Raw genomic sequence first — 22,362 nt, forward strand, 5'->3', positions numbered from 1 at the left:
CCACCCACCCACCCACATTATTATATCCCTCCCACCCTTTCCTCTCTGTGTGCTGCTGAAGGTTATAGCAATGGCCAAGTCAGGAGAGCTGGAGCTGGGCAGGGAGCAGCATCGAGTGGGTGGTCGTCTGCAAGCCTACTCTATAAAACATCTCTGTACATGAGGTTAGGAAATATCCTTGGCCTTGTGTTAAAGAGGTTTCTGTTAAATCTCAGTTTTTATTATTTTTCTATTCTATTTTCTTCCTCTATCCTTGAGGTGCAATGCTGTAATCCTTTTTTTAATATTTCCACTGTAACAATGCAACACAAACTATGGCCTTGTCTGTCAGTAGCCCTAATGATTACGGGATTAGGGGTGGTAATGAAGTCACATTAAACTACAGAAATGCATATCAGGGTCCAGCTAGTTGTTCCAGGAATCCTCACCTTACAATGCACGTCCAATGCCTGCATTCAGTACCAATGCAGAAGTGCGTGTGGGTGTGTGTGTGTGTGTGTGTGTGTGTGTGTGTGTGTGTGTATGCCCTTTATGTAACTTAGTGTATATAGGTGTGGAGGTCTGGTGCATGGTAGATGGGCACACAGCAAGCCTGACTTTCATATAGGACACTAGAGTCATGTCCTATCAAACACTTGTAGTCAATGCTTATCAACTGCAACTACAAGCTTTCCCTAACCTTAACTAAACTAGCTTGGTTATCTAACGCTAACCATACATTAACTTTATATTTGCCATTGCCACAAACTTTCCCCAACTTTAATATAGTTTATATGCACAGGTAAAGTAGCAAGTCAGAATGAGAAAAAAATATTGGCAGTGGATGTTAAAAAAAAGGTTGGCATTGAATGTAATCCAAGGTTTTGCAGAGTTGTTGAAGAATAAAAACCTCTTCAACAGAAGCTTAGTTTTCAATGTATTCCTGTGTAATGCATATAGTCATAACATGCCTGAAGAAGGTATGTCATTATATGTTATTTTTAGATATGTTGGCTACTCAGAAATGCCATAATTTTGCCTGCGAGCAGCCCTTTACATGTTCTAGGATAAATGTAGTTTGTGTCCAGTAGGTTGAGCAGATAAAAGTTAACCAGGATAGACTCAACACAACGACAAACTAAGTGCCACTGCCAACAAAAACCCTAAATTCCTCTCCTTGATGGGTTACTTTCATTTTAACCTTCACAGGTGAGAAGAATTTTTTAAGTGAGTGTATAAAAGATCACTGTTGTACTAGATTGCAGATATTTGATTGAAACGAACCATGATGGCTCTGGAACCTCATCTTCCCAAACTAGCACAGAGGCACTCTGAGCACCCTCAGCACCGCTGCTGACACAAATGTAACACTCACTCAATAAAAAGTTAAATAGAAGGTGACATGTGAAGGAAAACAACAGAACAAAGACAGTTCTGCCCTATAGATGGGATGAATGACCCAGATAAAGATCTCTCTTGTGGTAAAGACTGAAATTAATTCCATACTGCGATAAGCTTCTTGTCCCTGTCGTCAGCCATTGGCTGAAACGTAGGCAGCGAGAATGGGAGCATCTTGATTGTGCACCTCGTTACTCCAAAGACTGCAGATACCGAAGATGTTAATAATACTGGGAAAACATCCAGCAGCTCCCACGTTTGACATTATACAGAGTTTCTATATGCCGTGTGCCAGTGGTTGTGTTGTAAAGCTATAGCAGAGCAGCTTCATTGTGCCGCGAGGAAGGAAAGAGAGAAAATGAGAGGAGGCTCTCTAATAGTTCCTCCACATAACTTCGACCAGCTGGTGTACACCCACAGAATGGAAAAACTGGGCTTTGGGGTTCAGCCTGTTGTCTCAAAATTTGACTTAATGGAAGTCATCAAAGGGAAAAGCAGCGGAGAGTAAGGTTTTGAATGAATTACAGGATAATTGCTGAGGCTTTTAGATGTGGTGTGATGCAGCGCAGGCATGGATATGGAGGGAAAGAGGAAGAAGAGTGGGAGGATACCGGGGCAGATTCGGTGCATCCTTGTGTGTGAGGGAAAGCTTAACTTGGGATACACTTAGATCCATGTTGTTTGGCTAAATAAATGATTAGAGTTTGCTTCGTGGTAGGGTGCAGATGAACCATTGGCATCTGTGTTTCTCTCATATCATCTGAGATGTTTTTCTTTGAGTTGGAGCAACAACTTCTTGTCTCAAAAGAGAAAATATAGGAACGGAAAAAGAAATGAGAGCTTGTCATCTCAGTGACAATGAGTGACAGCACTCCCCTGATACCATGGCAACACAAGGAATTCTTCTCAATAGAGCCCATGACGAATCAGGACCTTGATGTTCTCTGCTTTCCAACTGAGGACAGCAGGGGGAGGGAGACCAAGGACACAACTCATTCAGATCAGGAATGGTTCACAAGCTTTATATAAGAAATGAAATCTGATACCAAGAGTGGATTCTTATTGGAAATCAATTTGAGGCTCGCTATTATGAATCATTACCACAATTTAGCAGTTGGAAGTGTCAAGAATGCAACGAGGGCCAGAAAATTGGCATTTATATGATTTCCTTTAACCCGTTTTAGCATTTAATGTGTTGGGTTCAGCCACTCATTATTTGCAATGTATTGGCCCCTTTTCAGACCATAAATATTGTAGCACTGCGTTGGTGTTTCTACAGGTACTGAAAGGGAAAAATCCAATATGCTCCAACAAGTTGGTCCAAGTAGTTATTCAATTATTCAATTCAATCAGGAAAATGGAAACAACAAAATACATCATTTTCATTCACAATTTCATTTGCAGTGCTTAGACTACCATAGCTAATAATTCAGGATCCTTCTAGTGAGACTAATAATGTTCATAACATATAGGATGCAGGATGTCTATTGTTAGTAGTGAACCTGTAGTGAAGGTAAATTAATGTTGTTAACAGTAATTTATCTAAGAAATCATTAAAATGTCTGATAGTTTTCCCTTTTCCTGTGCTCTTCTTAACATTTGCAACTGATGAATCTTCAAGTCGGTCAACAAAAATAAGACTGATCTATTGGTTTCAGTTCTCATTTATTATAGTATCCAGTTTATGATGAAAACAGGAATTTTCCATTTTAATGCCCACAAAAAAAAAGAAAAACATTTTGACTCTTTTCTGTTTTCCATGATTAACTGAAAGAATTGAATAAATGCATGATACAAGGAACACACTCCAGTGTGAAGGCTTATCCGACGCCAAGACACTGTTGAATTGTTTATTGTCCTTATATTTTACAATTTAGGGCAGCAAAAATGTTGTTGTATTTTTGTCTGTCTGTTCTTGTGAGATTGTTGAGTGATATATTCATTAGGAGTTTACCTACTGTGACACCCATAATAATCTGGAATATATCAGAAATTATAAAATACTCATGGCAAAAACTTGAGGCCTATAGAAAATAAGCACCATAAATACAAAATACTCAAGGAGAGATGAGTGATGCGTTTGTATGGATGGAAGATAAACAGAGTCTGGTGCTGGTGGCCGTCTTGGGAAATTTCCTGCTCCATTCTGGCATTGCTTTAATTTTCGTTTAATCCCAGGAGCAGAAGTTTAACGAACCAATTAATTGCAAAATCAGATTAAATCACTGAAAGCCTCGAAATGATCTCTGTGTGAAGTGTTTTATCTGACGCTCAAGGCACACATATTATTGTCCCTAGTTAATTTTTATTGCAAGATCTCTGTTAGAAGCCAACAAGTCCTTGAGTTATGAACTCCCACTATCCGCCCATTTTATCCTTGTCCACAGTCATAATAAAAAATGTTCCCCACCATAACTTTATTAGATATAATGCCATGTGGGCTTGTATCTGCCATGTCCAGGAGGAGTTGTCCTGTAGAAGCACTATTTTAAAAATATCCTTATCTATGACACATATACGTATGTACAGATAAATGTAACTGTCTGGTCCTGAGGCTCAGACAGTAATGTGACTTCCACTCCAGATTAGCAGCAGCTAAAGGGCAAGGATCCTCCTGCTCGGCCTCACTGGAAGTTGCAGACATACGACAGACCATGCAACAGACAGTCAAGTCAATAATCCCACTGAGGGTCCCACATATCCCTCACCCTTCAAAGTCCAAATCTTGGATTATGAAGGTGACATTGGTCTATAGAGTGTTGGGGGTTATACACACCTCATTACAGAGAAAGCAGGATAAGAACGGAAAAGCACTGAGATGTCTGAGCTTGGTTGGGTCACAGGTGGTAGAGCTTGAGAAACTAATGCTGATTACTGAATGATGTAATTTAAAGGTACTAAGAGCATGAAATACTTTAAAACAATGTGTTTAATCCGATAAGCCAAGCAGGCTACTTTAGTGCTTTGACAATGTGCATTGACAGTACAGATATTGAGTTTTGTGCCAAAGCTGAAATGGTTTTGTGATCGGGGACTCAATGAGTGGCTATGCGGAGGTAGAATGATAAAGTCATTACAATGGCATGCCACTGGGATTTGGAGAGGACTGGTCTGGCCTAATGGAGAGTCCAAAGTGGTACCAGGCAGGCGGGCGACTGCAACAAATAGTGCTGGGAGACCACAGAGTGAACATTAACGACAGAACTGCCTGTGTTGGTTAGAGGGCACTTCTACACTCATCCCTGTCCTCCCTCCAGGGAATCTCTGGTTACAACATGTGGATTTCACTGGTGGTGATGCAACTTCCAGTCTTCACTACATCACGCTATCTGTTTATCCTCTGAACAATATGGACTGATAAGCTCTTATGTTAACACAAGAAAATCTGATCAAAATTAAGTATATAAGATTATGTTTTACGATTAGAACAGTGATGAAAGCAAAAATCTGAGCAACTTCAAAGCTCAAATTAACAGCCATGTTGAGTGCCATATGTGAAGTCTAATAATCTCATTGGACAAAGCCTGAAGCCCCGGCCCTTGAGAGCACCAGGGGAATCAGCTGTTTTGCATAAGGTTAATGGTTTAAAGACAAAAGAACAAATGTTTTTTTTCTTCTGGACAATTGAACTGCTACAGAAACCAGGGAAAACTGAATTCCTCATCTGTTACAAGATAAGAAAATTTTCAAGCAGCATTATAATACCAACAGAAGTATATGCTAATGCTTTAAGGCTAATTAGAGTCAAAGCAATTACTAAATCAAAAATGTGATTAAAAAGAGTCTGACGACTCTTTACCCATCTGTTTCAGGCCGTGGTGAGCTAAAAATAAGCGCAGAACAATGTGAACATGAGCAACATGAACACATGTTACAGAGCCTTGATTGCATTCATAGCTTTGATGTGAAGTATGTTAAAGGACAAATGTTGAACTATAATGGCATAAATGTGAAAGTGAAACTCAAAATCAAGCAAATGTTATGTGTTATGTTATTACTTTTTTATTTTAGCTTTTATGTTCAAGTGCACACAAAGTACTATAACCTATACTGCTACAGTATGTAACAATAAGTACTTTGATGGTGTTATCACGGGGGAATTACTGCTCCTTCTGTTTTACGATGAATTGCAATTTTTATATATCTAGAAGCAATGATGGCCACAAAAGAATATGAAACATTGTATTAAATTATACTAACCAACATTTGGATGTGAAAAGCTTGGTTGCATTTGAACAGATGTCTGAGAAATCTGCCTTGTTATGTGAGGGACAACGTGTTGAGAAATGTTTAGTTACTATGTGTTATGACAAGTTGTTTTCAGATGCAATCGAGCATTCTCAGCCCTAAATCCTGCCAATGAGGATTTGATGTATGCTAGCAGCATATCAGAATCTGACAGCAGTGAATTCAGCACTTAGATCTGACCTGACAAGCCCAGAGTGTAGGTGTGTTGTGTACACATCAGTAATTTAGTATTTAAAGTATCATCTGCCCATTTTTAATATAAATATTCCCCCATGTTATATTTGAAGTTACGTAAATCAAGTTGGTCCCACACGACACTGAGAAGCCCTTTTGAAAGAGGGATTAGATTTGGATTAGCAATGTCAGCACATATATGTCAACTCCAAGTCTACTGTCTCAGATTGCCCTTCCTATCGGATTAGGATTAGGGTTTAACAATGCAGAAAAAAAAGATTAAGGGACAGAGAAGAAGGCAATTGTCTTATTAACCTCTGAGCAAAGTTTACCTAAGAATCCTCCCTGGTCTTTTGATTCTCATTTGGTTGCTCAAGAAATGTTAATTCTGTCCAAGAGATCAGGCTTCACAGTGCTTGAACATGAATACCTCCAGTATTTAAAGAAACTTCAGCTGCATCGGAAAGGTATTTCCTGTTGACGACTCATTCGAATCAACAGTGTTGAACATTTGCTGTTCTTCAACCTTTTTAACTTTCACGGCCCCCTTTCGATTCTTACAGAGTATGTTGTGATGGTAGGTTCTGATAAAAAATGATTTCTTCACAATTTTCAAAACAAACTCAAAGCTAAAAATACAAACCCTTGCTTCAAAATAGACTTTACATCCTGTTTGGCTGTCATGCACTGCCTAACATTGTACAAGAGCTTACTCAATTCATGAGAGAGTGAAAAAAGGTCAGCAATCCAAATGTGGAAAAAAAAGTAACAAAAGCTGATTTAATCCCTGCAAGGTGCAGCAAGAGAAACATGACTGATGTCATATTCTCTGCATGACTCAAAACATTTCATCTTTCAGCCAGTAGGATTGTCTAAACCATGTCTATTCTAGTCCGAAACAGTACTTTAAACCCAGATATATGATAGTAGCATCAGACCCCTTGATTTTTCGTTTTGTTGACTAGATTGTGAAGCTTTTCACCTTCATATGCATACACCATATGATACAAATAATTTTGGTTGAGTGTGAATCTGGCACCTCCGCTCATGTCAGCCCCCTTCTTTCTCAGCATCTAATGTTAAATTATAATAAAATGATTTTGGAGAACATAACTAAATTCTTTAATCGCTGAAGAGTGACTCAGCCCACAATCAAATCAAACACAGAGTGGATGAATGACTTGCAATCATTTCAGCAGACACAGACCGAACATGTTTAACTTACTTCCTCCATGACTGACATTTTTGTAAAATGTGAAGCTTTTTTTATTGAAATCTTAATGAAGCTACAGTTCATCCTGCTGCCAGCACCCAAACTCCAAATTTCAGTACATTTGTTCTCTAAACCAAACAGCCTGCTGTTGTATGATGTTTTATTTTGTTTCACTTTTATTCAGAAGCTCTGATTCTATTCCCCGGTGGTAGCTGCCAAGTGGATGTGTGAAGTCGCTTGATGCTCTGGGCTGCCAGGTGTCTATTTTCCTTGTCTTCTCAACCTTCAAACAACAGCAGCCTCCCTTACAACAGCCTGGAGGGATGTGTGCTAACAGCAATTCCCCAGTTGGGAGCCTAGCAATTACAGCACCCCTCCTCTATCCCTGTAATTGCAAAGGGAGCTGCTTCCTGAGTGATCAGACTGCTAGCCTGCCACCAGGGAGACTGGCTTCATCACCCTGTGGCAGCCCCAGGTAAATGAGGGTGTTTTGCTGGAGAGTTAAATAAAGGTTGTTCGTTAATAGAGCGGGGCGATTCATATCTGGCCATAACCTTTTGCTCTGTGGTTAGCTGTGTTGCATGATGGATGGGACAGGTTGCTCCGGGCAAGTGCATCGACACTTTGTGGTGCATCCATAAAATATGACGGAACATATTGACAGACTACTGTTTCTGGAATAAAAACAAATATGCAAAACAGGCTGCTATTATGTGACTGAATGTCATATCAGCAGCAGCATAATCAGCTCTACAAAGATGACTTCTTCTTCAGGTCATTGCTCAAACTCAGGAACAGGAAAAAGTACCTTGTGTTTACATCCACATAAATATATTTAAACAGTTGCTTGAAACCCGACCTTACTTCATATTGAGGAGTGTTAATAATAATAATAATAATAAAGGAATGCCAATGTTTTTCACATGTCACTTCTCTCCAGATGAGAAACCTGACACTTTGTTATGTGTTTGTGGGGGTCATGGCAACAAAACCCTCTCATTGGTGGCAGCGGGGGTGCTGAGATAGCTAAAAGTAGTTTAATGGCGCTGTGCTAATTAGCCCGTTAGCACAATACTGTGCAAGATGGTGAATTAGACCAAGCAGTGAACGTTTGCCTGCAGGGATCCAGAGATCTGTACAGGTGAGGGTGGGGGGTAATGCATCAAAGACAAACACAAGCATTTTAAAATAATGACATTAATCAGTGAGGGTTATGTAATGCAGTAAATATGGTGAAAGAAATATAGTAAAGCCAAAGAGAGACCGTTAATGATTTTTGGTAAAACATTTATTTCTTACTTCATAAAAATGACATGACTGCACCTTTTAATCAACTCAGTCAAACCTGCTTCATTTCCATGTTTGTAAAGCAATGCATACAGCAAAATAGTGCCTCTATAACAGCGGGGTTGCAGTACATCATTATCGAATGAAGTCTGATAAAATGCTGACAAATGTATAAAGGTTGACTAAAACTCAACCATACATGAATTTTAAATGAGACATTTTGGCCCACAATAGGTTTATTTTAATTCTCTCCAGCTATCACTGAAAGTAAGCTACAAAGATTTAGAGAAATGCTTATTTCCGTCAGTTGATGTATCATGGATAAGGGCATCATTAACACATCTAGTATCACCTTTAATAAAAAAAAAAAAAAAAAGCTGTACAGGATGATCAATGAGAGCCATTTCAGAAACATCCCAAAAGTATTGAGACAGGACCTTCTATTGGATCCTAATCAACATTCCTCTGGAGAAACGGTACACATAGTGGTTAAGTCAAAATATTGCAGTGGAAATTCATATTATTATATTAACTTGAAGTTGGCTCAAGGGTCAACCATAAACTTGCTACCATTAATGGATCCATGTTTTATTACGGTGCTCGAGAGATCAAGGCAGTGCCATCACTCAGGTCTAATTGACTTGATGAGGAGCTATTACTGTATTGATCCACCTGGCAAGTGGCACTGGATCAGCTGAGGCCCGTATCGACCTGACTAAGTGGGTCCACAGACCTCTGAGGGTCAGGCAAATGTTAAGGGGATATTAACAGTTGTTTGTAAAGTTGGATCTCATTCAGCTTAAAAGGTGAAGCAAGAGCAGCATTTGGAAAAGTAAAAGAAGAAGAAGGGGCTATCCACATTAAGCCAAAAAAAATGTCCTGGCAAAAAAGAAATGTCCTGGCAAAAAAAAAAAGATACTGACCCTGCTCATAATACCCGTAAGAACATTGTGCTTGCAGAAAATTGTTCATGTTTTAGAATTAAAACTGTGTGTGGAGGATCATTAATATACCTGGTTAGGCAGCTTAGTGAGTTAATATCATAACAATAAATTATCATAAAATAGACTTTTGAACTTTTTACACATCCACCAAATACTGTACATACACTGTATAACAATATCTCCAGAGTAATAACATTATAAAAAACACATACAAGGGCCCAGCATGAGTTTGTTATCATAGTTTCCTGTCAGTCCCAGCCAAAGTCATGACCAGTCATCTGGTAAAACTTGTTATTAAAGGGTTTATAAAAGTCCCTTAGCCTCTGCACCACCTCTGGGTCAATATTAGGATGGGTCCTGCCTTTGGTTTTGCCCAGGCAGTGTGGTTTGCTGTTCCCCTCAGGTCTCTTAAGGCAGGGGAAGCCCTTTGCCGGGTTAAAGTGGAAATGCTTCTCCGTGACCACCCTCCTGAGTCCAAGAAAGTCCTGGACGCGAGCCATCTCACCTGCGGGGTCGCTAATCAGACGCTCTCCACTAACAAATAGCAGCTGCTCCATGGGGAAGTACTGGAGCCAGCGCTCAAGGTGCTTAGCATACATGCCAATTTGAACGGCACTCCATGTGGTGTCAATCAGACCTGCTGACATGTTCTTAAAGGTCAGGCTCTCGAAAGAGGGGATGTCCGGCTTCTTGGAGCGAGTCTGAGTGTAGTCTGAGATGGCTCGGGTGACAGGATCCCGGACGACTACAATCAGCTTTGTGTCTTTAGACATGGTGTAGATTCGAGCAGGGACCTCCTTTGTGACATAGTAGCTGGGAGTCTTCTCCATGGTCAGTTGGCCCTCTGATGACTTGGGCATCAATTCCCTGCAAAGCACACAGGCACACTGATTGACATTTGCACTATAAGCACTCTATTACATGAAAAACAACTCTGTGCCATTTAATACTCTATTCAACTCTCAAACTTTCAAAAGTTCCCATTCAGGAAGATGAGATTAACACTGACGCTGTAGCTCGGTGGCAGGTTTAAAGTACTGTCAGTCAGGAGCAAGTCAATCACCATCAAAAAGACAATTGTAGACATCATGAGCAACATTAACAGAGCTTGTGAGTGTGCCTAAAGTGACAGGACGTGTTAGGTAGAGCAGGGGTCCTATCAATCATCCGTGATTGCATGTGAACACAATACACAGTTCATGACATGTTTTAAATACAAACCCTAAAGAACGACATTCATCTCCTGCTGCTGCATTTGATCTACTTTAAGACCTCAATTCTTTCAAACCTCACAATCCTCATACTGAAATATTCCCCACCTTCATTACATTATACAAAGGCAGGTTTAACTGTGAATAGGCAGTATTATATTCATAATGACATGCCAAGGCAGATGACTATGACTGCACGCTGTTATTCATATTTATCAGTAATTTTGTAAAAGATGTGACAATTTGAAAAAGTCTTGCATTCCTTAGGAGAAAATGCAAAGCATGGGAGCTTTCTGTTCCCATAACTGCATATTCTTCTTGACCCTGGATGGCTCTGGTTGATCATAATATAGCCTGTTAACTGCAGCCCTGACCGGATAATGGCTAAAGTGAGCCAAGGGGGATTAGGACTAAGCCAAACATGCTAGAGCATTAGAGGCTGGTCGACTGCCTTGTTGGCTGGCTGGGTGGCTGGTTTGTCTCTGCAGACAGAGGGGGGAGAGACATACGTGGCCACGGTGATGAGAGTCACTGGTAAGTAGTTAATCCATGAAGAAATACAAGTGACGGACACAATAACACAAACTCCTGCACGGTTGAGTGCAACCCAGTGTAGTCACATTTTGCGAGACTGCGTCACAATGGCGATCACTGAACGCTATATGCAGTATTTTATGGGTGTAGTTTGAGGTTATTTTGCATTAAACTTGTGGTGAAATTGTTCCAACAATGAACAATGTAATCCAATTCAACAACACCACAGACTACAGAATCAAGAGTAACACAAGTTGAATCAACTCTACTCTTACAGGGTCAAGTTCGCCGTTTTAAATAATTGTTGCATTTATTACATGGACGTGTATCTGCATTTTTTATTGATACAATGTCTGTTGTGTGTTCACCTATTAAAACCTAGGTAAAAAAATTATAAACTCTTCACAGAGGAGCTTAACATCTTCTTAAAGGCAGAAAGGAGCCATTCATTAAGTGAATAACAATAATTTCCACCTCTGTTGGTACAAGCACAAGGAGCTTCAATATTCCTCTCCAAACCCAGCAGCTTTCATCTTATAAATGTATGTGGTGGAAACAAGCAGAAAATGGTCTGCAGTATCTGACTGTGCAGAGCACTGTGAAAAAGCTGTTGTGTTTATGGGAAAAGTAGACATCACCCATACCTCATTAGTGCCATGTAAACACACACAGGGTTCTCTTGCTTATACAATTTCATCACCTTATGTCACCTGCTCTTTCCTTCCTTTCTACAGAGGCCCTAAGTCTTACGCATTTATTCCATTTTCCCTCCCTGAGAGCCTTAGCCACCATTGTATGTGATGAAAAAACCACAAACCTAATCAAGGTAATAGGTATGAGAGACACAAACAATTCTATCAGAACCCCCTGCAATTATCTTCCGCATCTCTTGGATACACACAAGCGGTGCGCCGTAGGCCTTTCTTGGGGCCTCGAGGGACACAAAAACTTACTACCAATCAAACTTTCCACTTAGTCCCTGAGCAAAACAATCTGTGTCAGAAGCACATGCATTATTCATCTTAGTAGAGATAGAGCAGGGGAGAACATCTCTGACTGAACGAGGAGTAAGAAAGTTGCCTTACGGGGGCAGATGTAGCAAGCTTTCACAATTTGTTCTGCTTAATAAACAATGTCGCCGGGAACCAATAGGTTTCAGTGTTACCTCATCTATCAATCAGCCATGCAAAGGCGTCATCATTCAGCATCATTCAGAGGGGGGACAAAATAGTCCTCTCTCTAGAATTGAGCCACAGTGTGCTGACTTTTGCCCCTTCATGAATTTTGCATGTTTCTATTTGACTTCATAAAGCGAAAAACACTGCTTTGCTCTAAAACTGTAACATCTAAGTGGGCTTTAAATATATTTTCAAATTTGTAAAGCGAGGAGTCTAATCTTTGAAGGGTTTTCTTCCTATAATTGGTGCACTAAAAATATATCTATATTGATGCTTGTGCATATATATAAACATCCTCTGCCCTCTAACCTGTCCTTAAAACTCACAGGAGAAAGGCACGGCTGAGAAGATAACGAGGGGAGGCAGGGAGGAAGACTGTTAAGAGAAGGCATAAAAAAGTTAAGAGAGGAAGGAGTAAAGGAGGATTAGATGGGATCAGGTGCACTGTTGGAGGATGGAGACCGCATAGGTCAACCCCACTGACCCAGAAGCCTAAGTCTAAAATCACTGGCCACTTCTTCAGATGCTGTGGCTACATTTTCCTTCAACGGTAGCACAAGATGCATCTAACCCTTGACAGATAGTAATCCAGCAGAGGTGTATTGCGTAAGTTGCCTGTTTTGTCTCCCGGGCAGTCAGGTGTGTCCATTAAACTGGATGCAGAGGAGACCGTTTGAAAGCTGGTGCCTTGTTTACATTCACTGCTATCAGGAAGCCGGTTCAAAGGTAGGAATTTACAACACTGCTGCGCAGATGATGCCCTCAGAAATGAGTTCACCAAAGTACGGAACAAGAACGGTGCAGAAAACTCCGATAAGGCTCCCACTTTTGTATCCTGCGGTATTCTGCTTGACTGACTCTAATTGGCATCTATATTTCAGCTTTTCAGACCATGGTGACAAGGGGTTGCTCCAGAAAAAAAACTCAGCATTATCTAATGTCATTTTGGGTTCTAATCTTACACTGAGGCTGAGAGGGGTTGAGCAACTGTGGGAATTGTTCCTCTTCTCAAAGACAGGATGAGAGGTGGTGGTATGCAGCCACTTATAATAATCAGACCAATATACTGTGAGATGAGTTCCAGACAGAAATCAAAGAGGAAAGCATCTTTAGGTAAGGTGCTCTCATTGCAGCCCATCTTATCATGCGTGTGAAAGTCATCGTCATCAAGCTTTACACTCAGGACCTTCATTATCTCAACAGCATTCCTGAACAACAATGATAGTGCAGAGAATGCCTTTTTCCCATCCTCCATTATTACTGTCAGTATGCAGAACTCAAGGCCACCTGGCTGTCTGATGGAGACAGGCCCAGTTTGAAGAGAAGGAGGAGGAGAAGGAGGAACAGTGTGTGAGCCATTCTGGCTTCCCTCACACAACTGTCAGCCTTGCATTAACACATAACAATTCTGACAGTCAGCGAGCACTTTTTATCAGGGTGGCGCTGCTGGAAAAGCGTATAACAACAATGCTGAACCAATCACACCGGATGATATTACACTCTTTGTGGAAGTGATTGAACATCAGAATTATCAGAATCGGTAATGCATGATAAAAATCAATATCAGTATGTATGAATGTATGGTTTGTAGCTAATGCTTTGACTGCTGTCTTAATAAATACCTATATTCTGATGGAGATATTTGGCCAAATAGAGCCAATGTGTTTTACTGTCAACAGGTTGTTTTTGTCAGATTCTGTTTAGGGTGGAAGCTCAGAGGGACTAATCAACAGGTGTGGCTCTGACTTTAAAGATAAAATACAAGAAACATGAATGTTTGTTATTTAGATGAGCCAGAATATGTTACCCTGACCAGGAACTCACAGGGAGATCATGTAGCAGCAATAAAAACACAAGCCAACAGTGAACCTCTAATTTAAAGGGGATCTCCCCTGATATTACACATACATGTTACATGAGTCAGCATTAGTTTGATGTTTTTTAAATTAAAAAAGAAAGTGAGCTTGCCAGACCTCTGTAGCCCGCTCGAGGCTAGCAGCATGAGACAATATTAGCCACTACTGAGGTAACACACCCAAATCTCTGACCAAACTGTCATTTTTGGGTAAGGTATAGTCCACATTTTGACATGGAAGAAGAGTAAAAAGGACAATATCAGTAGTCTGGGTGCATCCAGTGTTATAGAAGTGCAATGGTAAATCTGTACTAGCAGAACCCAAAAAAATTACCCATCCATCAAGAAAAAAGGAAATTCTGAATGGGCATGAAAGTGTCTTCAGAGAAAAGCAAAAAGCGCAATTACTGTACACAGACTTGGTCAAACAAGGCCAACAATAAAACACAACACAAGGTCAACTTATATAATCAAGTGAGCTTCAGTACAGTTTCTTACATAAATAAAGTGGTGGGGGAATTCTGAATGAGCAAAGAAACAAAAAACTGCTGACACAGAAACAGTTAAGGAAAACAAGAGAGCAGGTGACTAAAGGTTATGTGTTCATGTAACCAAGTAATTGTAATTCTATACAGCAAAACAAAATTGTTTACCCATCAAATTTGATGTTAAAATTGTTAAAAGAATCCCCATCCTTTCAATGTAATGCATGTAACGTATATAGTGGTTGGTACAATTAGATAATGCCTCGCAGATGCATGCTGGTCTGAAAAGGATCAGCAAAAGCAAACAAGACTTCAAAGAAGCAAAACAAAGATGGCTGAGGCAGATTGGTGCTTTCTAAAGTCGCTCTGACTTGCTGTCAGGGAGTCTCTGCAGTGGAGAGAAAGATAGAAGCAGGAAACAGCGCATTTTGACTGAAGATACTACAAAAAAGAGAGATGAGGAAGTCAACAACTCAAGGGGATATAATGGAGTGAACTTGTTTTGTTTCAGTGTTTCCAAAGTGCTGTAATAAGTGCTGTGGTTTGACAAATTGCCTCAAGCAAAAGCCCAGGGGGTTGTTGCAGCAAATTAAGTCTTCAATCTCCCGGAGATGGGGAGGGGAGGTGCACATTACCAGTATTGACAATTTAGTGGACTTATTCTAGGAATGCTAGCATTAATTTAGTCTATCAGAAGCAATGATCTGATAGAGTCTGGATTGCTTTTTGCAAGACACAACGTTTTCATGGTTTTATGGTTTGTGGAAAAATCTTAGGAATGTTTGAAACAACAGCTAGCATGTGTGAATTGTTTCTTTGAAGCATCTCATTATCTACGTGCTTTTCCCTTTTTTTCCTGTCAGTGTGCTGACACATTAGTTTAAGCTGGGGGATACCTATATCGAGAGCTCTCTTACTTACACCAATCCCCCTGTGTCCTTGCAAAGAGCTAAAAGTGTTGAGTAAGCAAAAAGCCACCACTGGACTCAAATGAACCTACTCTTGGGAAACACAACTTTCCACACAGAGATCTCTGAAAGTCAACTTTCAGCCTAAAAAGCTTAAGTGTAGTGTTTGAGTCTTTTCTTGGGCCGGTTCCAATGAATGCTCTTTCTGATGAACTCCTGCTGGGCTTCGTCAAAGGGCACTTTCACCCTTCTGAGCACATTTGCATACAAAGTGAAGGCAGAGAAAACATGTTTCACACTAATTGTCTGCTCTTTTATTGTCAGGGTTAATGCAGACCCCGGGGGTTCTCCAGCATCCCCTTTCATTGAGCTCCATAATACTGTTGCGCTTTCTAAAGACTCACTTTAAATTTACTGCCCTCTATCTGCCACTGGCCTGCAGTAAGCTTCCCTGGGGCTCTGAGGAGGATTACGCCGTCTTTTCTGACACCCTCAGTGAGTTAGTGAGAAGGCCGCTCATTGTTCTACATATGGAACCTCAAGAGGAAAAACACAATAACAGCGATTAATTCACATCTACAGTACAGAAAGCAGAAGACCTTGATTTGAGCATGCATTCAGTAGACGATTAGTTCACCTGCCAAGATAAGACATATGGGAGGAAGTTGGGATTCTGTTATTAAAGAAGGGAGGGGCATAGGAGGTGGTCTATGTGCACAATTGTCTGCCTGCTTCTCTTTTTTCCTGCCTATGGGTAAAAATGTGCTGTATTGTGGTTGGTGTCCTGCTGTGCAGTGGGGCCTCTCCTCTATATGGGGCTCCACCAGGATGGACACAGCAGACCCCCAGCAGAATGGACACACCAATCACAGCAGATAAATGGCATGGGCACAACTCAATGCCACAACAGGAGCTGATAAGCCCACCCAGCAGACAGCTTCTCTCCCCAGGCTGCTGCCATTAGTATGGGGGCAATGAAGTGAAACATATGTGCAAACAAATCAACACACACCTTTGTAAAGGCTTGGCACCATCAGCTCATCTTCAAGACATATTTTTGATCAAACGGGACATTGGACAAAGTTTTAACAGGCCCTTAAAATGGTGTGTCAGTGCTCATTTATTAAGTTGGCAAGTAAGCACAGCGTTGTGTGGAAAAACTCATTCGTCCAACAGCGACGTGTTCTCAGAGCTCCACTAAATGATCATTAAGGGTTGACTCCATGTCACGGTGCTATGCTGTATGGGGTCAATCTGTGGCAGAGTGCTCTCACTGTGACAACTCAAGCCAAGTTGTTTTAATTAGCGCGATCACCTCTGTGGGAAAAGAAGTCTTCATTATACATGTCTCAAGATGAAACGGTTTCCCACATCCACTAGCTGCGTGTTTGGTATGCAGTTGCCACTGTGAACAAGAAGCTGACACGTCTCAATTATATGCAACTGCTTCCTAGGCTGTTACTTACATAACATTTCATTTTATTCATCTTTAAGGATAGCTTCGCCTTCTTTTTACACATTACTGGTAAAAAAAAAAAAAAGAAGCATGAAAAGTAAAATAAAATCTTCAAGCATAAGATGATTTCAATTTGTTCTTGTTGCTCAGTCTGTAGAGATGGACAAAAGATCACTCTTCACAGATTGATCATCCAAAAATGTCCTAAACCTGTCCGGAAATTCTTAAAGGAGCTTAAGCGAGAAGTCCTTTGAACAATGCTTCGCTTCCCCTATTGTAGCTCTATGGAGCCAGCTTTGGAACAGTGTCTCGATCCTTTGACATTGCCTTTGACACTGTTAATCCCTCGGCTCAGTCAAATGGACACTTGAAAAAGGAGTATCTCTTATTATCTCTTATTATCAATGTGGTCGCTCTGATGTAAAGCATTCAGTGTCAAACCATTTCCGGTAACGTTTGGGGACATAAAAGATTGATCATTTCCAGGAATAAACCTGTTTACCATCTATTTCTACTAAGAGTAGCAAGCTGTGTTTAACTGTGCAGCTGAGTCAACAGTAAAGAGCTTGCATATTGAGATGTGAGGACAAGGCCAACAGTTGCCATGGCAGAGAATACAATAAAAACGTTATGATACATAATGTTGAAGGTGTGAGCAGCCTCAAATCCCTGATCTCTGACTTTGAAATTGACGTCTATTTGGATTGAAGATCAAAACAAATTGCTGCCACTGAATCAATACCCTGTAACTCATAATCTTGAATCATGCTCCTGGCTGCTCAAGGATGACAGCATGATATAACTTGCTGACTTCTAATCATAAACCAAGGGCTGTTTCTTTGAACTGCATCCACAATTCAGGTCAAATTTAAATGGGGGCTCTATCTTTTTCTTCCTCGTATCCCCTTCTTGTCAGAGAGCCACAGAAAGTCTAAATCCAAGGACAGATGTAGAAAAATTCGAGGAACTCTGTGAGTCAAGGTCATGCAAACAAGCAGAGAATCGATTGTGCTGTGTAAATGAACACAGCTGAGAAGAGTTGCGTAAAATGTCAATGCAAAAAAGAAAGTTTTAGTCTTCCGAGAAATGTGGGTACATAGCGGCGTTCCCTGTTTGAGTGCTCTGACCTGTGATGTTATACTGACATTAGATGTTTGATTGCACCTGCTGTTGTTAAAACCGTAAGACAAAATGGCTTGGCCCAGCTTTTATAATGGGTATATCAACAGTTTCTATCACCTTATCAGCAGTGTTTTATTGGCTAAGTTTCAGTTTCCTTTCTATCAATAACTATATAACTACACTGCAACTGTTTCCTGTAAATTCTGTGTTTTTACATAATGCTTCACTTACTGTAAACCCTCTTTAGTCTCTGGCCTAATAAAGACAGTAACATAGTGGAATTTAACCTTCAGTTTACCGTCATTTTATAAACTGACATAAATTACTACAAAATCTTTTAATTCTTAAAAGTGTTCAGATTTACCAGCAGGATCGTGTCACCTGCCCCTGTCAGTAAAAGAAATCTGCCATTGCATTTCACAGTATCAGTATTTTCTTTTCCCACTTTCTCTGTTCTTATTATCTTATCACCTTAAACACATCTTCCCCTGAAACAGACTGAATTATCAGTTGATTTCACAGCTGATTATCATATCTTGTGTTCTTTTTGCTGTTGAAAATGTTGAAATGACTAGTCAGGATAATATAATCTAGTAGCTAGGGTGTAATATAAATTAAAGGTAATATGAGAGTAGAGTTTTAAAAAGGCAGTCTTTATTTAAAATAAGATAACATTCGTTTGCTTTGCTGGTTGCTTAATGGTTATCAATACAAAGTAGATAACAGTTGCAGGTATATTTCTTTTAGAAGATAAATAATAGGCTGTTTGTGTTTTTATAATGCTTCCAAAGAGGCTCAATAACTACGTGAAATATACCCTTGAGCAAGGCAGCAGCAGAAGCCCAATTTGTCCAATATGAAGCACAAGCAGAGCTCAGTATATCTCTCTCTGGATTCATGTTTTAAAATATAAATAGCAGATCAGCATGATACCTGTACCACTCCAGTCCCTTGTCGTAGTTGCGGTCAAAGAAGTGCGGCTCAGCTCCCACCGCTCTGATGTCTGGGTGCAGGCGGAGGAACTCCAGCAGCGCCCGGGTCCCTCCTTTCTTCACCCCGATGATGATCGCCTGGGGCAACTTTTTACTTTCCGACTCATTGAGAAAACTTGACATGGCATTATCATCCAGCGCCTTCGCCTCGCCTCTAATTTCATCCCACTCCTCTCCTCTGCTGTCCAAATCGTTTTCGTTATTCAGCAAGTCCCTGGACGCCCCGAGAGACGACTCCTGATTGTCAACTTCTGCACCGTTTTCGTGCCTGTTCACCGAGCCGTACGCCAGGGTTGGCACAGTTGAGCAGTAGCCAACACAACAATAAATCATATACACCCAGAGGGACAGCATTATGCAGAACACAAATAGTTTATTTTTCACGTGGGATGATGGCACAACATGTAGGCTGTGTAAAATCGGACTATATTCCATAGGACCGCCGTGAAAAAGTTATATTCCAGTTAACAGGCATTTTGGCAAAAGGCGCCTCACTCCTCTGCCATGACTCAAATCCCGGACACTCGGTGCGCAAGATCCCAAAACACAAATTAATAAAGCCAATGTGGACACTGATACTGAATTGTACGGCGGGCGTCGACCTCCTGCTTCAACCCCTATTTCTGCCTTGAGATCAGGATGGATGTTTTTATTCTAAATAGGAACAAAAAATCTGGAAGAAAAAAACAAAACAACAAAACAACAACAACAACAACAATGAAAATATATTGCCAGGTGAGCGATACGCGCGTCATGGACTGACTTGGTCTCCCATCACTTGCTCCCAGTGTGTGAGCGCTCATACAGCAGCACCAAGTTATCTACCCCAGGCAACAGCGTCAAGTCTGCAGGAATATGGGACAACCTGCTTCCGGTAGAGCCTTTCAAAGTAAAAAATGTGGTGAATGAATATATCACGTAACATGTTTTTTTGTTGTTTTACAGTGTTTTCATATAGGCTTATACATTCATTCCATATATTTACCATCATGGTGTCATTGTACTTTTACAGATGGCAGGCTATAGATCATAACTGTAAGCTTAAGGAAATATCACTTGGAGAGTGAGATGAAGAAGAATTACTTTTATAATAGCCAATTAAATTATATATTCATATATAGTTATATATATGCAAATAATCTATAATTTAGCATAGCTGCACCACCAGTGTCACGAAAAAAACTAAAATAATAAATGTTCAAATATATGCTCCAATGGCAAAATCGTAGTAACAGCCCCTGTTAAGGTTTTGTCCCTGCATTCATCCAGTGATTTGCATCAAAGAATATATAATATAATATATAATAATATATAATATTTAATATTCTATATAAAATACTTACTCACATTACTTTTATTTTGAAAGTTGTGAAGGTTCCTGTTCTGTGTCTACTTTGAGGAAGCTCTCAGAGTCTCAGAAACACTGAAGGGTGGATGACTGCCAGTGGAGCTGAACAATCCCTCCATCCTGAACAGATTGGAGCCTTTTAAATGTCGAACACTGAATGGCATTAAAAACTAAGTGTCACAGGTACCGTGTGGCTCGTTTTTATTTTCAATTACGATGCAATAAACATTATACCAGGAGCACAAGTGAAGAGAAAACATTTCTTATTACAGTGCAACTGTGCAGATGTTTGAAATGTAAGAACTATAAAATGTAATGAGGGCTCTCTCGGTGCTCTTGAAAGCAGAACTAGCCCATGCTCAAATATGGCATGTTTACTTGGTTGCGTGTTTACAACTTTGCATACTGACCTAGACACCAGCACACAAACAACTGATATGACTGAAAATATGTGTCACGGATCAGCTGTTTCTTTAACAGCTTCACACTTTTCCTGCTATTGTGGGGTGAACGGTCCAGTGAGTCAGAGTTAATTGGCCTCATAATCCTTCCTAATTGCTTTTGTAATCATTCCGAACACGTAGTTCTACACAAACAAATGTTATCAGCATATTTTAGGGATCTATAAAAGTTAATAATTTACTCTTTAGGGACATGGTGGTGCACTCAGTGGAAGAATGAGTGATGATGAAGATGTTTGACCACGAATTTTCAAATTCCACCGAAAGTTTGGTCTGAGTGTGTGTCTGTGGCACCTTCTCTTGATGAAGGGTCAAAGGCCTCCAGTCCCACTGCACCCCTGAGCTAGCAGAGGATTAGCAGGATTACCCCAGAGCTGCCATGTCAGTCAGAGTTTCACCAGAGACAACCCTGCCCCCTTCATCTAAGCCCCTTATCTCATCTCTCAGACACTGCTATATATGATATATGAGTGTGTGTGTGTGTGTTTTCTAATCCTAATAGTTGCATTTCCACAGTGCATGAGCACAAGATAACCTGCTTGAGAAAATGTGTGCGTCAAGGGGTTTGGTTAGAGCTACACAGTCATGGTTTGCACTCTCTGCTCCGTGTACAGACTATGTTTGTCTTTGCACTGTGTACTTGTAACTCTCTGGGTGTAGGTTGAATGGTTGAGTTCAAGTGTTGTTAGAGTATTAACTTTATATTTACTCTGAAGTCCCAAGAAATGTGTTCCATGTATGGAAGCATATGGAAGATGATACAGACATTTATGTTTGATAGATAGTCTCTATTCCACACGCAGAGCTCCCAGCATGAGAAAACTATCATTAAATACAACTGTGAGGAAATCACTAAACATCTGTTTGGAAAGAGTTACAATATGTTTGTCTGACTTGGCCTTTTTATGGCAAAGTATTAGTCACAACTAAAGTTTTTTCTGACAAATTCAGTCAGTTCTTGCCAAGTGTAAGCAACCCAGAGGACTCTCATGGAGCACAGCCAAATGAGATGTGATGGTATGAACAAGTAATGTCTCCCTAATAGATTAAATAATATTATCTCTGGAAATGTTGCATCTGACAGAAGAACTTTAAATGTAAGTTTGCTTTAAACAAATATGTGCAAACTATCCAGTCAGTTAGGAAAAGTGACTTTATTGTTGTTTTTTTGTTTATGTTGATGTTGTAATATTCTGAATATAATAATATTTACTGAATCTGGAGATTGGGCATCATTGTGGTTTTGACAAAAACTTTAGGTCCAATTCTTGAAAACCTTGTCTCCTACCTTCCTATTTGAACATACAGCACATCAATATTACAAATTATTTCTAAATTAAAGTTAAAGTCATTAATTAATCACAAATCTAAAGACAGTATCATGTAACTGATCATTTGAAGGATGTTTTTTTTTAGATTTTATTTATAATAATTTACACAATAACACACTATAACAAAGGGGATGGGCCTTATTTTTTCCTTTTTTTCCCTGTGGTTTCATTTATGTCTGCATGGAGGGGATTGACAGACTTCAAAGTGGAGCGCAGTCATTGAAGGACGAGACCTAAA

The 22,362-nt window shown here is 40.1% G+C and overlaps 1 protein-coding gene across 1 annotated transcript; it reads right to left on the reverse strand.

Annotated features, from left to right (window-relative positions):
• Positions 1 to 8,316: 8,316 nt before the first annotated feature.
• On the reverse strand, positions 8,317 to 19,753 carry hs3st3b1a (heparan sulfate (glucosamine) 3-O-sulfotransferase 3B1a). Its single transcript, XM_035654401.1, has 2 exons — positions 18,926 to 19,753; positions 8,317 to 10,110 (listed from the first exon to the last, which is right to left on the reverse strand). The coding sequence occupies exons 1-2, from the start codon at positions 19,417 to 19,419 to the stop codon at positions 9,492 to 9,494; spliced, it is 1,113 nt and encodes a 370-aa protein (XP_035510294.1). The 5' UTR covers positions 19,420 to 19,753; the 3' UTR covers positions 8,317 to 9,491.
• Between the last annotated feature and the right edge of the window lie 2,609 nt (positions 19,754 to 22,362).

Source organism: Morone saxatilis, unplaced genomic scaffold (genome assembly GCF_004916995.1).
Source record: "Morone saxatilis isolate NCDOM2014 unplaced genomic scaffold, NCSU_SB_2.0 Contig14, whole genome shotgun sequence".
NCBI lineage: Eukaryota > Metazoa > Chordata > Actinopteri > Moronidae > Morone > Morone saxatilis.

Coding starts and splice junctions, on each gene's coding strand:
- hs3st3b1a (XM_035654401.1), bottom strand. CDS start 19,419: ATGGAATATAGTCCGATTTTACACAGCCTACATGTTGTGCCATCATCC. Junction 10,111..18,925: donor AAGGGACTGGAGTGGTACAG/GTATCATGCTGA, acceptor TGTGCTTTGCAG/GGAATTGATGCCCAAGTCAT.